The sequence below is a fragment of the Pelodiscus sinensis genome, unplaced genomic scaffold (assembly GCF_049634645.1).
Source record: "Pelodiscus sinensis isolate JC-2024 unplaced genomic scaffold, ASM4963464v1 ctg99, whole genome shotgun sequence".
Lineage (NCBI taxonomy): Eukaryota > Metazoa > Chordata > Testudines > Trionychidae > Pelodiscus > Pelodiscus sinensis.
Window position 1 is genome coordinate 245,531 of NW_027465830.1, and position 16,229 is coordinate 261,759.

Below are 16,229 nucleotides of genomic sequence, written 5' to 3' on the forward strand. Positions count from 1 at the left end.
CCTGTTAAGATTCGAGGGACTATGGTGAGTTGCTAGGTTTATGGCAAAATTGACGAAGGTATTAAACAACCTTACAGAAATAAAGATCCCTGACAGGAAAGCACAGCAGGGGGTGTTAACCCCAGAAGATACAACTAGCTAGTTTAGATGGGTTGAATTAACCTTGGAGGACAACTAGAGCCTTTGAATTTAATAGGCTCTTATGAGCAGCTCCTTCAGCCCTTGTGCTGAGAAAGGGGTTTCTTGAAGGTGAATTGAGGGAAAGGCGGAAGGCGTCTCACCCAGCCGCGAGGGGGCTCTCCAGGGCGAAGGCGGAAGGCGTCACACCCAGCCGCGAGGGGGCTCTCCAGGGAGAAGGCGGAAGGCGTCTCACCCAGCCGCGAGGGGGCTCTCCAGGGCGAAGGCGGAAGGCGACTCACCCAGCCGCGAGGGAGCTCTCCAGGGCGAAGGCGGAAGGCGTCTCACCCAGCCGCGAGGGGGCTCTCCAGGGCGAAGGCGGAAGGCGTCACACCCAGCCGCGAGGGGGCTCTCCAGGGCGAAGGCGGAAGGCGACTCACCCAGCCGCGAGGGGGCTCTCCAGGGAGAAGGCGGAAGGCGACTCACCCAGCCGCGAGGGGGCTCTCGAGGGAGAAGGCGGAAGGCGACTCACCCAGCCGCGAGGGGGCTCTCGAGGGAGAAGGCGGAAGGCGACTCACCCAGCCGCGAGGGGGCTCTCCAGGGAGAAGGCGGAAGGCGTCTCACCCAGCCGCGAGGGGGCTCTCGAGGGAGAAGGCGGAAGGCGTCTCACCCAGCCGCGAGGGGGCTCTCCAGGGCGAAGGCGAAAGGCGTCTCACCCAGCCGCGAGGGGGCTCTCCAGGGCGAAGGCGGAAGGCGTCTCACCCAGCCGCGAGGGGGCTCTCCAGGGCGAAGGCGGAAGGCGTCTCACCCAGCCGCGAGGGGGCTCTCCAGGGAGAAGGCGGAAGGCGACTCACCCAGCCGCGAGGGGGCTCTCCAGGGAGAAGGCGGAAGGCGACTCACCCAGCCGCGAGGGGGCTCTCCAGGGAGAAGGCGGAAGGCGTCTCACCCAGCCGCGAGGGGGCTCTCGAGGGAGAAGGCGGAAGGCGTCTCACCCAGCCGCGAGGGGGCTCTCGAGGGAGAAGGCGGAAGGCGACTCACCCAGCCGCGAGGGGGCTCTCGAGGGAGAAGGCGGAAGGCGTCTCACCCAGCCGCGGGGGGGCTCTCGAGGGAGAAGGCGGAAGGCGACTCACCCAGCCGCGGGGGGGCTCTCCAGGGCGAAGGCGAAAGGCGTCTCACCCAGCCGCGAGGGAGCTCTCCAGGGCGAAGGCGGAAGGCGACTCACCCAGCCGCGAGGGGGCTCTCGAGGGAGAAGGCGGAAGGCGACTCACCCAGCCGCGAGGGGGCTCTCGAGGGAGAAGGCGGAAGGCGACTCACCCAGCCGCGAGGGGGCTCTCGAGGGAGAAGGCGGAAGGCGACTCACCCAGCCGCGAGGGGGCTCTCGAGGGAGAAGGCGGAAGGCGACTCACCCAGCCGCGAGGGGGCTCTCCAGGGAGAAGGCGGAAGGCGTCTCACCCAGCCGCGAGGGGGCTCTCCAGGGAGAAGGCGGAAGGCGTCTCACCCAGCCGCGAGGGGGCTCTCCAGGGCGAAGGCGGAAGGCGTCTCACCCAGCCGCGAGGGGGCTCTCCAGGGCGAAGGCGGAAGGCGTCTCACCCAGCCGCGAGGGGGCTCTCCAGGGCGAAGGCGGAAGGCGACTCACCCAGCCGCGAGGGGGCTCTCCAGGGCGAAGGCGGAAGGCGACTCACCCAGCCGCGAGGGGGCTCTCCAGGGCGAAGGCGGAAGGCGTCTCACCCAGCCGCGAGGGGGCTCTCCAGGGCGAAGGCGGAAGGCGACTCACCCAGCCGCGAGGGGGCTCTCGAGGGAGAAGGCGGAAGGCGTCTCACCCAGCCGCAAGGGGAGCCTCCCCACGATAGAATCATAGATCACTAGAACGGGAAGGGACCTTGAGAGGCCATCGAGTCCAGTCCCCCGCCCTCATGGCAGGACCAAGTACTGTCTAGACCATGGGTTCCCAAACTGGGGGGCGTGAAGAAATTCCAGGGGGGGCGTGAGGTGACCCAGCCTCCCTCCCATCAAGTTTTGCTGCCCTGGTCAGTTCCTTTTTTCCTTTTTTTTGCTCGCCAAGTTTTGTTGCTATTTTGGGGGCGGGGGAGGCGTGAGGGTTTTCAAAAATCAAAAGGGGGGCGTGACGCCAAAAAGTTTGGGAAGCCCTGATCTAGACCATCTGCAGTAGGTGGTTTAGCGTCTCCACTGCTTGCGCAGAAAAGCCAACTGTCCCTCGAGCACTTGGGAACGGGGCAGCCGAGATTTCCAAACAGCACGAGCCCCAGCCATACAGTGAAGAACTGGCTGCTCTTGCTGGATCTCATTCCCTCTTTCGTAGGAAACAGACCACCTGCCCTTGATCTTCCCTTTGCCTAAGTCTGCTCCCATATGGTCAACCCCAGGTGTTCAAACACCATGAACCAGGCCCTCAGAATCACGAGACTGGCTTTAAAAAGATGAATTCAAATAATGTCCAGGTTCTTTTCTGTGCCTTTCAGTTCTGAGTATTTCTCGTCCGTCCGAGTGACACTTCCGAGCTTTTCCTAGGGAGCAGGCGGCCTGACGTTTTGTAATGAAACTGAGATTCTTCTTCCCTGCATGTGTTCTGTTGTGGGGTGCGCATGCAGCTGGAGTCAGAGAATTCTCGCAGGCAGCGTCTGCTGGGTCACTCGTGGGCCCTGCAGTTTCCTCGTGCTTCCAACCAAAGGATGGAGCAGGCCAGCTGCCTCTCCAGTTCCTTCTGGCTGCTTCATGGCTCGGCTCTGCGTCTCCAGGGTCCAGAGCGCCCCTTCAATTTCTTTGCTCTGTAAATACTGAAAAGTTTGACTTAGCTCCTCTTTCTATGGATCTTCAGAATCAGTGTTAATGGTTTCGTGGCTTTTGGCACATTTCTAGCTAGACAGAATCCCTACCTAGGTGGAGCTGCATTGTCGTTTCAATGGAGTTTCATCTGCTTACCCCAGCAGTGAAATTGGCTTGCCTAACCTACCACTTAAATCGTGGAAGATACAGTACTGTATGTCCATGGGTTGAAATCCTGGCCCCACTGAAGTCAATGGCAAAATCCCCATGACTTCCATACCGGGATCCACTGGAACTAGAACAGCAAAACGATACAACAGCCGTCTACAGGACAAGCCTCAAGTAGCATGTTGAGTGTTCCCTAAGACGTCTTCCACTTGGTTCCCTATCAACTTACTGGCATACAATCCAACTACCTAAGTAGATCAGGGTCAAGCATAAGAGGTGGGTACAAGGTATTCCACACACCCAAAGCTACACAGCAAACTTCTTCCTTTACATACAGTGACAGATTACATTGTATTTCCTATACACTCCATCACACGTTCTGGGATTGGCTTGGTCACTTTGTAGGAACCGATCCATGTATCCATGCTGTAAAGTACACACACTGGGGAACTGATCACTTACTTTGGGAAGATGGAAGTCATGAGCGCTGATGCATACCCAGGTTTGCAAACTCCCTCAGAGAAATTTGCATACTTTGATGCTAGTTCTGGAGGCCTGTGGGAAAAAAGGACAAGAGTCAGGACTTTCCAGAGTATGTAAATGCTGAATGTGTTACCTAAATACTGTTATAATTTAAATCGTTTCCCTAACAGCGCTTCTCCAAAACAACTATGAAGAAAACTAACAAACAGGATTTTTGGTTTTTACATTAATATGGAGAGTATCAAACCACCGTGGGGGTCAGAAACACATGAAAATGGACCACTAAATGATCACTATTTCTATTGAGGACTTCAAACTCTTAGGAAGGTGAAGCTCCAGGAAGGAATGAAAGCTGTCCAGATATTTTAGACTTCAGTCTCTCCAAAAGGAAGTGAAAATGACAAGATAACAAAATGGCTTGTTTCAGACATTTTAATCAAATTACAAAGCAGATTTCCACTAGCCTGCAGTCATCGGCCACTGATCAGGCTTTAAAGGGCACGGATCCTTTGGGCAGCCAGACAGACAGAGCTGCCATTGTTCTATTGGGAAGTGGCCTAAAGCACGGTTCATCACATGATTCAAGAGTAGAGCAGTGACTCAAGACACAGAAGCCTAAAGGGAACAGCATCTACGAGTGGCGAGAGCTCAGCACTCTGAGAAAGAAGATGCGAGTCTAGTCCACGTTACCACAGACTCACTGGTTCCCTCGGCTACTCCTCTTATTTACCTTTTTTCAAGGCAAGGGAACACCCATAGAATCACAGAATCCTAGGGGTGGAAGAGACCTCAGGAGTCAACAAGTCCAGCCCCTGCCCAAAGCAGGACGAGCTCCAACTCAATCAACCCAGCCAGGGCTTGGTCAAGCCGGGACTTAAACCCCCCTAGGGATGGAGAGTCCACCCCCGCCCTAGGGAACCCAGCCCAGCGCTTCCCCACCCTCCCAGGGAAATAGTTTTTCCTAATCTCCAACCTAGACCTTCCCCCCTGTAACTTGAGCCCATTGCTCCTTGTTCTGCCTCTGGCCCCACTGAGAACAGCCTCTCTCCATCCTCTTTGGAACCTCCGGTCAGGGAGTTGAAGGCTGCTCTCAAATCCCCCCTCACTCTGCTCTTCTGCAGACTAAACAGACCCAACTCCCTCAGCCTCTCCCCATAGGTCGTGTGCTCTAGCCCCCTCAGCATTTTGGTCGCCCTCCGCTGGACCCTCTCCAATGCGTCTACATCCTTTCTGTAGTGGGAGGCCCAGAACGAGATTCAATACTCCACATGTGGCCTCATCAAGGCCAAATTAAGGGGAATGATCACTTCTCCAGATCTGCTGGCAATGCTCCTCCTAATGCACCCTCATGTGCCATTCGCCTTCTTGGCTACAAGGGCTCCCTGCTGACTCATATCCAGCTTCTCATCCACTACAATCCCCAGGTCCTTTTCTGCAGAACTGCTGCTTAGCCAGTCGGTCCCCAGCCTGTAACAGTACTTGGGATTTTTCCGTCCCAAGGGCAGGACTCTACACTTGTCCTTGTTGAACCTCATGTTTCTTTTGGCCCAATCCTCTAATCTCTCTAAGTCACTCTGGACCCTATGTATATGTGAATTCTAGGGAACAGCTCACTTCTATTGGTTTAAGAAGAAGAGCTCTTTAAGCAATGTGGCTCACACACATCTAGCAATCGAGCAGAGATAAGGAAGAGTCATTTCAACTTGGGAATTTCCTTTTTTAGAACCTTCCTAGGCTTGTGGTTAAGACACAGGCTGAAGATTCCAGACCTATGGGGTCAATTCTCAGCTCTGCCAGATTTCTCGTGTGGCCTTAGTCAAATTACTTAACTCGTTTGTTCTTCGTCTTCGGGCTTGCCTATTTACGCTATCAACGCCTCAGAGTAGGGATTATCCTACCTATGAGTAAGTGCAGGGCTTAGCACACTGGGGTTCCTCTCCTCCTTGGTGCTACTACCACACAAAGGAAAAACAATAAAAGGGGGACAGTAAAAAGTGCCTCAGGAGTTAGCAGCATGAGTCCAACTGAGACATTCGGGGGTTATGTTCTTCACTTCCGTAAGTGATTTTAGCAAATAACGGAGTCAGCAAGCCACGGCTCCAGCCACAGAGGGTGCAGTCCTACGACGAAAGAGGATCGATCGTGTGGTCAAGGAACGCCAAGCAGTTCACACACACCAAACACTTCGGCACCGCTGTGAGATAAAGCGTCTCTGGAACTCAGGAGGCAGCGTTGTGGGGGAGCGTGCTACGGCAGTCAGCCACACCGTGGCACACTGTAATCCAGTGGCCTCCAACATGCCTATGCCCACATTTAAGGGCAAGGAAATTCCCCAGTGCCACGCCTGCTCCACTCCCCCCACACTCACTCACTTTCCTCAGGCTGGGGAGGGGCTAGGAGTGCAGGCTGGGGGAGGGAGTTTGGGGCGGGAGAGGGCTCCAGGCTGGGGCAGATTTCGGAGTGTCACAGCACTCACTCCTGCACCCCAGCATTCTGGGGGGAGGAACTGGCTCCGAGCTGAGGGAAGATGGGATGAAGAGTAAGGGCTCTGGGAGGGAGAGGGGCGCAGGCTCAGGGCAGAGGGAGTAGGAGAGCGGGGTGCAGGTGGGGGCCACAAGGCGCTTACCCCAGGCAGCAGTGCAGCGAGGCTCAGGCAGGCTGTCTCTGCTGGCCCCATATCACTGCTGGAAATGGCTGGCTGGCTGAGGGCAGGCACCCCCTCTGTGTGTGGCCCCTGGGGGGAAGGGGATCTCCATATGCTGCAACGCTGCCCGGTGCCTGCAAATGCCACTGCCGCTGGTAGACCAGTTCCCAGTGGACAGAAGCTGCTTGGACAGTGCTGGGGGGGGGGGGGGGGGAGTATGGAGCCCCCCACCCTCTGGGGCTGCAGAGACATGCCTGCGCTCAGCCAGGCAGCTGGTTCCAAGAGCAGCCTACCAGAGGACTGCGATAGACTGGCAGAGGCTCCAGGATCTACCAGTCGATCACGATGAATGGGCTGGTGACCACTGCCGTGAATGAGGGGAAAGAGGGAAAAATTTCGATGCACTGGCTAAACTAAGTTCCCACTAAGCTGCTGGCCACGCAGCAGGCTACCAAGGGCCACGCAAGCATGCAGACCCAAGAACCTGGAGAGCAGAGATTGGGGGAGAGCAGATGGGGGGCCTGCATTCAGGAAGAGGATGTGAAGAGGCTGGGAGAGGCGCTCTCCCCCCAGCCCAGGTACTGCTGTGGGGAGAGATGGCTGAGGAAGAGTCTTCTTCTCCCCACTTGTTTCTTGGGGCACCTTGCTCCCCAAATCCCTCATATCCAGCTCCATGCCAGAGCCTGCACCCTCAGCCGGAGCCTTCCCAGCCTGCCCCTCAATTATCTGCCCCAGCCCTCAGCTCCCTCCCACACTCTGACCTACTCAGCCCTCTCCCATCGCCTATCAGCTCCATACTGGTGCATATAACACAATTCATTCCATACATGGATTAAAAAAAACCAGAGGGAACGCTGGGGGCAAACTCTACCACATACGTGACACTAGAACTTTACTGTCTCAACAGTGAAGCACTGATAGGACGGAAAGCCCCTCGGTTTGTGAAGGTTTTCTCCAACGGATCCTGGCAACATAAACTGCATAGCATGGAATTCACCTATGCCAGGAGAAAAAGCAGAATCAACCCTGCCTGGATTTGAACCTGGCACTCCAGAGCCTCGGTATTCCAATCCTCAGGCCAAGACTGCTCATCCACTGCTCCCGGTTTAGTGTGATACTGTATGATCTGCTATCCACACCGGGGTCCGTTGGTGGTGGGAGAGACGTGCAAGGAGATCTATTACAATGAATCAGGGTGTGAAACAAGGGTGAATTTGTCCCCAAGCCTCTAACATATATGCAGGGTTCATGGATGCGGATCAGGAAAAGTTCATGCTTGTGACCAAAAGGAAACAGATGCTTTTGAAGTGTGGTGTGAGCAAAGAGTCGAGGGTGTCTCCGGGGTGGGAAAAACAAATGCCAATGTTAGAAATAGTATTGGAGCGTCCCGAGGTGGGCAATCAACAGACACACACACGTGCTTTGGCCAAACGAGGATTGGAAATGGAAAGAACCCGAGTAAAGTGACTAGGGAAGGGATGGTGGACGATCATACGAGTAGGGGCCACCGAGGGGCCAGGTGACTGGATGGGGTGCAGCAGGTGCCTGGAAAGCTATGATGGATTGGGAAGGCTTCTGACAATTCTGTCATGCAGTCGTTTCATGGGGCACGTGCCCCAAGAGGTAAAGATTGGACTTCGTAGTTTTATGGCAGCTGCGAAGACGGCTGAAGAGACCCACTCGAGAGAGACAATCTCTGCCACGTGTCGCATTGTAAAGGGGATGGTTGAGCCTCTGGATCAGTGACGGGCAGCCTGCAGCCCATGGCCACGGGCAGCCCACTGGGGCTCTGAGTGTGGCCTGCCTGGCATTTTGTTTCCCACGGTCTCTGTGCAGTTGCCAGATTCCACTGGGTCCCGCCCGTGTCGTCTTTTTCCTGCCAGTCTTGCTAAAGCAACATGCACGTAAAGCAAGAGCATGTGACGCGGGCACATTCCAGTTGCACACAAAATTGGCTGAGAGCCCGGCGCATCCAACCCCAGTGCTTCTTATGACAATCTGGCAGCCTACTGAGATGAAGGCGGCCACTAATGCAGCCCTCTCTCCAGCCTAGGTTGCCCATTGCTGCTTTGGGCTCTGCCTTCTGGGAGCTGCTTCTTCTGAAACTCCAGAGGCCTTTGTTAAGCTCTTGTTTCCAAAGGCTGCAGTCCTGAGCGTGCTCTTCCCATTTGGCCACGTCCATGTCCGTGTCCGTGTCTTTGAGATCTTGTTTGCCCACATCCGAGAAAAATCCAAGGCCATTTCCATCACAACTGATTTTTCTTGGTCTGCTATAGCACTGCAGTGGCTACGGGGACATCCTTTTACTTCAGAAATGTGCATTTTCTTTCGTTTAGGTCCATGTCGTAATCAGTTCTTTGATAGCTGAGGATAACGAGGCTGATATGAGGTGAGGTGAGTCCACCTTGTGATACGATTCAGCCGGTGCCAGTGGCCAGCTCTGAGATGTTTTTAAGACACTTTGTGCTGGAACAGTAACAAAGTTCTAGCAGATTCTGTTTCCATTCATTTGACCAGTTCCGAGTTGAAAAAGAGAGTTGGGGCCCGTGCGTCAGGACCCTCCACTAAGCCCCCTAACAGAAAAGACATATTCGTGTTTTGGAATCTTCCTCGTGGTGCTGTTTAGCTGGTCTTACAGCGAGCCCCTGATGTCAGAAGACAAGGAGAGTGTTGGGGCACACACAAGGTTAACTAGGCTTGCAGGCGTGAACAAGGGTAATGCCACAATTCTCTCTGGTCCATTTGTAGTTGGCTCAATCATCCCCAGAAGTGAGATCTTGGTGGCAAATCCCATTCCACACTCTCGCATCTCTTCTGTGCTTTTCCCGTATCAGGAAACTGAGTTGGCTTTTTCTCTGAGAGCTCCAGCTGATGCTAGCTGTGTTTCATGGAGGAATGAGATCTCCACATTTCAGCTCATCAATCATCATGGGAGTGGTAGGTGCATCAATCAATCAGTTAATCCAGTTGTAAGTTATAAAAAACTCTAAGCACCAAGCACCCATTCAAGCAGACAGATTGTGGCAGGACAAAACCCTATTTTCTGGGGGCTGCTCAGTTTTATGGCAGGCAGCGACTGTTCAGTGATAGATGATGATTTTGTTCACCACTGCCCCTGGCACGCAATTCTATGCCAGTCGAGTAAGAATTCCACGCTCTGTCATGATACTGGTGCTATTCAGGCATGAATACGTGGATGTACCTTTTTATGCCATTATCAATTACACAGGAATTCTATGACTTGATCAATGTCAAATACTGAGCCAGCGAGAGGCAGGAATTGAGCCTCGAGTCTTGCCTAAACCCCTGCACTATCTACTGAAGAACAACGTTGCCCTCACTGTCTCATGCGCAGGCTCTATGAAACTCGCTTCTGGACTACTCCCAACCAGTGCCCAAAGTTGACATGGCATTTAAAGCAACTGGAATGCATCTGTGACTGCTGTGGCAGCGAGTCACCCCGGCATTCAGTCTGAGTAGCTAACGACCCATAACTACTTAAACTGCAGTGACCAACTTGGAAATGATCTCAGAATTCACACAATTATCCCCTTGCCACAAACATGCAGACGTTCTATTCCCTACTCTGCTTCCTTACTGTTGCCTTCATTACCTAATTAAAATGCCATCATCCATACAATTCCTGTAAAGAATAATAGCCTGAAGTGTTCAGCATACTGACTCATGCATGGTGGCCAGAGGGTGCAGGGTAGCAGATGTCTGAGCTGTTAATTAGGAAAGCCACAAAACTGCCCAGGACTGCGGGTGCCTGTGGGGCAAGGCCGTTAACTTTTCTCCGTGATCATAAAGCTTGTGTTCCAGAGTGCCAGAGGCAGAGCAGCGCTCACAGGCCAACGGGAGCGGCTCTCTCAAATCATTCAGCAGCTGCTCAGCGCCTCCTCGCTGCTCACCCATGGACCACGTAAAGAGCCCTTGAAATAGGAACTGTAGATTTTAATCCCATTTGGGGACATTTGATTTGTGTGGTTCATCCAGGTGATGTGTTTAGGCCACACCATCGCTTTCAGGTTTTTAAGCTGCTCAGAGACAGAATTAGAAATACTTAGAAGACACGGGCTGTGTCAGAGAAACAGCCTGGCGTGGGGCTGTAGCACTGCTGTCCCTCACCCCCTTGAGGCCTCCCCCAAAGTGAGCTATGCATCCCATGAGGCAATCCAAGTGAACACAATTTAACTAGAGAAGCGTGCTCTGTGATTTTTCAACAAGATCCAAAATCCTGGCACAGAATTAAAGCCTTTGCCTAAATCAGACTACAGGAGGCCCCCAAGTTGTGACCCCCTACACTTACAACCGTTTTTGTAAGTGCAGAAGGGGCCGGAAACCCCCGACTTACGTGCTTGGCCCGCATTTACGACAGCGCACGGCGCCTACCGTAAATGCGGGTTCGAGTTACGATGTCCCTGACCTGAGACACTTCCTCCGGAACCAATCGCGTCGCAACTCGGGGGCCTCCTGTATAGTCCTTGCTCTGTAAGAAAACCTACATGCTGGGAAGTTGCACAAAAGGGCCAAGGACACACACTTAACTCATCGGTTGAATGCACATCCAGCTGTTCGGTTTAAATCGGAGTGCCACCAGTAACCAGAGCGCCACCCGACAAACGCAGGCACTAACTGCTAGATGCAGGACAGCGTTACTGGTACCTCCTCGGCAGATGCGACTGGTTGGAGGGGCATGTACGGTCAGATCCCTTCCCCCTCCCCGCTCCAGCAGAGCCAGAAGGAAAAAGGTGGGGACAGGAGTTTGGTGCACCACAGCATCTGCCTGGGAGACTGGCTGGTTGTGGCAGCAGCAAGCTACCCCAGCCAGGCTCAGCTTCTGGGACAGCGGCTGAATGAGCCAGAGCGCCTCCCCACTTGTCCCCAGAGGCTGAGCTTGGGCAGGGAGTGGCTGCCCCACCAGGCTCTCGCAGCCGGCTGCCGCACACAGCAAACTGGCGAGGCAGCGCTCTGCCTTGCAGAGCAACCCTGGGCGGGAGGCAGCCCGCTGTCGCCGGAGCCACTCTCCCAAGCAGCTGCAGTGCTGCACTGGGTGAGCGGCCAAGCATAGGCTTTAAGGTCAGAAGGGACCATTGTGATCATCTAGTCTGCCCCCTGCACAAGGCAGGCCACAGAATCCCACCCGCCCGCGCCCGGAATAACCCTCTCACCTAGAGCTCAGATACTGAAGTCCCCAACTGATGGTTTGAAGACCCCAAGCTGCAGAGAATCCTCCAGCAAGGGGGGCTGGCACAATGGGAGGATGGAGACTCCTCCCAGGTACTGTGACCTCAGGAGGGGTGGGGAGTGCGGAGGCCCAGGGCTGGCTGTGGAGAGGAGTCATGTGAGGAGGTCACGTGTCCGTATGGATGCTCTTACCCTTACAGCTGGTTCACTTCTGACCTACGGGGAGAGGCTGAGGGATTTGGGCTCACTGTCTGCAGAAGAGAGGAGTGAGGGGGATTTGAAAGCAGTTTTAACTAACTGAAGGGGCTGGAGAGAGGCTGTTCTCAGTGGTGGCAGGTGGCAGAACAAGGAGCAATGGGCTCAAGTTGCAAGGGGGGGGGAGGGTCTAGGTTGGAGATTAGGGAAAACTATTTCCCTAGGCAGGTGGGGAAGTGCTGAGATGGGTTCCCTAGAGGTGTTTAAGTCCCAGCTTGACACAGCCTTGGCTGGGATGATTGAGTTGAGGTTGGTCGTGCCTTGGGCAGGGGGCTGGACTGGATGACTCCTGAGGTCTCTGCCAGCCCTGGGGTTCCATGATTCTAGGGATATAAGCAACTAGTCGAGTATCCATAAGCATAAGCTTATCAGATGATAGACTTCTCTCAGAGAAAGGCAGGAAGGGGGGAGCAGGAGCCAGTGCTGGGGGGGGGGGGGGGCTGGCTTAAAATCCAGTTCCCCCAGCACCGTCTCTGTGGGGGGCAGGGGAGGTAGCGGCCAGAGGGAAACGGCGCGAGCGGGGACTGAAGCAGTCTCCACTTGTGCCGGTTCTGCCACGATTCTGCTTTTGAAATGTACAAGAGCCCCAGCAGGAGTCATGTACATTTCAAAGGCTGAGGCACCACAGAGAATGTGGGGCCAGAGGGGGAGTTCTTGCAGGGCTCTTGCTACAGTTCAAAGACGGAGACACCCTTATCGACTAATCAAATAGCAATGCAAATCCCATTTTTGCGGCTACAGATGCAGATGTGGATACAAACCCTGAAAATCCATGGAGATCCGCTTTATATCCACAGGCGTCTGTATCTGCGGAGGTAGGGAAGTGAGAGGGTGAAAAGATAAGCCCTCTAACAGAATCATTTCTAAAGGGGAACGATAGAAGCACCATTACCTTGCGCTATTAAAATTGGCTTGTCAAAATAATGAGAACTACACAAGAGAGAATGCTCCTACCCTGGCAGATTAGAAGAAATTCGATATGTCTAATTTTTATGAGTCTATGGGGAAAATAAAAAGACAAAAATCAATGTGGAAACATGCAGGGACAGGTCTTTCTAGTTGTTTGGGAGGGTGTTGGGGGGAGGGTAGGAGAAATTGGTAAATGCTGATGGCAAAACACCACATAAAGACAGATGCATTTCAAATCCACCTCACACTCCAGACACAAAGTGAAGAGAAAAGGATTTGTCTCAGCTCTGTTATTAAAGTTCTAAAGGGAAGAAATTTAAACAAACAGCAGTAATCCAATCTGTGTGTATTCCTTATGCAGGCTTCTTCCATTTTTATGGCTCTCTCTGAGTCTGGATCAAATTTCATTTGAATTTGGAGGATGAAAGTGGGAGGGGAGTGGTTCTCCCTTTATTTATGACAAAGATCTCTATTTCTTCACACTTTGTTTCTTATGAGATCAGGTTTGTGATTACATTGAGCATTCAAACATCTTTAACATCTCCCACGTCTTCACTATAAAACAAAATTGCGAGACACCATAAGCCAACTACCCAGTACCAGAGACTGTCTAGCCACTGAGCCCAGAAGATTTGAAGAACATCCCTCACTGTATTTCAATCAGCACCCAAAAGGCTGATGCAAGCTCAAAATATATATACAGCATCTTATTTATTGACAATGGGTGCTATTATAATCAAACGAATCTAGTAGCTTCTTTTTCAAATTAGGGTTTCTGGCAATCCTTGTACACATGTATAATAAATATTTCTCGTTGTATGCTGTATTACCCAGTTGACGACAATGTTGAAGAGGATTCCTGACATGACACACCCCAGAGGGCTCCTGTCTTCAAAACTGAGCTGTGATCAACACGGCATGTGAAGTTGAAATAGAAGCTTTTGATGATGATGATTATTTGGAGAGGGAGCCTACATGCCAGCAGAATGCACCATAGGCTGGCTGGTCCTATGAATGTGATCTAAAGCCTTCTTTAATAAAAGACATGTAGGCAGAGTTGTTCTTGCTATTCTAAGCATTGTTCTATTATGTTTCGTAGGGTGATGATCTGGTCTGCATATCCATGTCATTTCCTAAAACTGCGTTGCTCTTTTCTGAGAATGCCATCAACTGCCTCGGATACACGAGCAGTATACTTTCAACATTACTTTATAGTGCACAATGTTGGGGAATGAGAAAGTACAATATGTCCGAACTGTCTTCATTCCATACAACTTGATTCCGAAAAACCCTCGTTATCTTTTGGCCCAAAACAATCTCAAACCAAGATCTACTGACCCAGTGCAGCCAAGAGGATATGAGCACCATCATTGCCAGGAGGCACTGGAAATGGATTTGGCCATGTGCTTTGGATGGTAACTGATCCCAGAGTAGCAATAAGACGGACATCTCAAGACAAGTGAGAAGAAGGCCATCTGAAAACAACATGGCAAAGAGGTGTGGAGAGGCTAAGTTGAAAAACCCGGGGCACAGCTAGGAAACCACTGAAAGACTTGCCAGAAACACACGGGAGCGGAGGAATTTTGTTGCTGTCCTAAACAGAGGCACACACGAGGGAACAAGTTGATGACGATAAATATTTCACTTCTATGTCTTAGAATCATGCTATCATCCTCCTGCACCACTGTGTAGGCACCAATCAGCAACCAGCATTTTATTAACTCAAGTGCTACCGTGTATTCAGACCTCCCATCTAATGCAGTGATACTCCATCCCAATTTTATTGTGAAATTGGCTAGTAACATTAGGCTATGTTTCCACATCACACTTCAACACTCAGTTTTTGGAAATAATCCAAATATTTTTGTTCAATATAATAAATAAATGTTTATGTCAATTAAACTGAATTCGTTAGCATAATATATTTTGCATTTCATTATTGAAAATAAATTACCTTCACAAACACTACATTAAAAAGACCATTATTAAGGTTGCAAAATCAAGCACACCAAAGTTTGATAATGCTTAACAAATGCTGGCTGTGGAACTTTACTTTGACCATCCAGTGCATGTGCATTATGGGACAGTCTTAATCACATGGGGATATACTATTTTTTCCACAGGCCATGCACAGAATGGAGGGTGCAGTTGTTCAATATTTCCTTTTCTCCTTGTAGCCCCTCTCCCTGTTTTCTACTGTTCAACCACTATTTACTACAATGTTACTTAAACCCTGGCCCTGAATACATAATTACAGCTTGAACATCTCTAGTCCACCATCCTCGGAATCTGACAGTGCTGAACCAGAGAATTTGCCGAAGCACGGGAGGTCAATATTGTCTAACAGCATGACCAGTACTGTCACTGCTTTCGGGGCTCTGAGAAGCCACTTAGGGCTAAATGAGAGCTAAATAACACAGAACACAGAGCCAGGACTGGTTGCTATAACAAACTTTACAGGACTGTGGGAAACTTGGCCACACCCATGATAAGTGAACATCCGGCCAAATGAAATCATGCCAGACCACGGATGTTGCTGGACCAGAGAATGCTGGACTAGAAAGGACCTGTACTAATTTCTTAATTGGCTTTTCTACAGAACACATTATTTCAGTATCTGAGTGCTTCACAAATATTAATTCAAGCTTTCAGAACCCCTGAGAGAGGAGTAATATTTTAGTCCCATTTTTGGATTAAGAGCTTAGACAGCATGTTTGTCAGGGTTGTGCATGCACCCAATGACTCCTCAGTTCCAGGTGAGGATATAAAAGGGGAAGCAACTGCCATATTCCCACCATTCCCTCACAGCTCTTAGCCAAAGACTCCAAAAGCAAGGACGTAGGGTATGAATTCCAGCTGCAATACCATACCTCAAAGAACCAAGCTGCTGCTAAATAACTCTTCCTTCTTCCCCTATTACAGTATATTATCTATGATTATGAGTTATATTAGTGATAATATGGTACCCCAATAATATACTAGTTATATTATTGATACTACAGACACTCCGGTCATGGACCAGGACTTCATTGTTCCAGGGGCTGTAAAGACACAGGAAAAAAAAAAGACGGTTCCTGCCTGTTTACATGATCAGAGACAAAGAAGTGCATGGAAAAAACACTAAGACGGCATGGCAGGCAGAGTCATAGTGTTCAAGGCAAAGAAAACTCCAAGGACATATTTGAAGAAGGCTAATAAGGGAGCAGACATCTAGAGCGGGTTCCTCCTAAGTGATCTGGAGCAGTAGGGACCAAAGACCTAACAAGTAAGTCCAGCAGGCTGGAATTATAGGCTGATTATAGGCAGGAGCTGGCCTCTCAAAACTGAAGGACAGATGATAGGTAGGGTGGAGACAGGCCACGAGGGGCCTTATGAAGATAAGCCGTTGGTTCTGTTTGATGTGCTAGAGCAGGGGTCTCCAAACTTTTCTGCCCGAGGGCCGCATTAACTATCAAACAGCAGTTCGGGGGCCGACTACACACTTGAGGTCCAAATAAAAAAACAATCAAAACATGGATGTTGTTTTTAATTATTTATTTAATATTATTTTATTCAGTTATTATTTAATAACACATTGATACACTACACATGAACACCTGTATTAGTGTATTAAACTGCTGAGAACTCATTTCCACCTGCGCAATGTGATGAAAATTGTAAGCAACATAATCCTGGCAATATG

General features: G+C 51.3%; 1 protein-coding gene across 12 annotated transcripts in view; it reads right to left on the minus strand.

Moving 5' to 3' along the window:
• The window catches only part of ST3GAL3 (ST3 beta-galactoside alpha-2,3-sialyltransferase 3), a 259,919-nt gene that overhangs the window by 140,161 nt on the left and 103,529 nt on the right, over nt 1-16,229 (minus strand). For 8 of the 12 annotated variants that reach the window (XM_075914639.1, XM_075914644.1, XM_075914642.1 and 5 more), the window contains one exon: nt 3,532-3,624. The exons of the other annotated variants lie outside the window; for them this stretch is intronic. In XM_075914639.1, the coding sequence (XP_075770754.1) occupies nt 3,532-3,624 (93 nt within the window). The remainder of the gene's footprint in view (nt 1-3,531; nt 3,625-16,229) is intronic. 12 annotated transcript variants of the gene reach the window in all.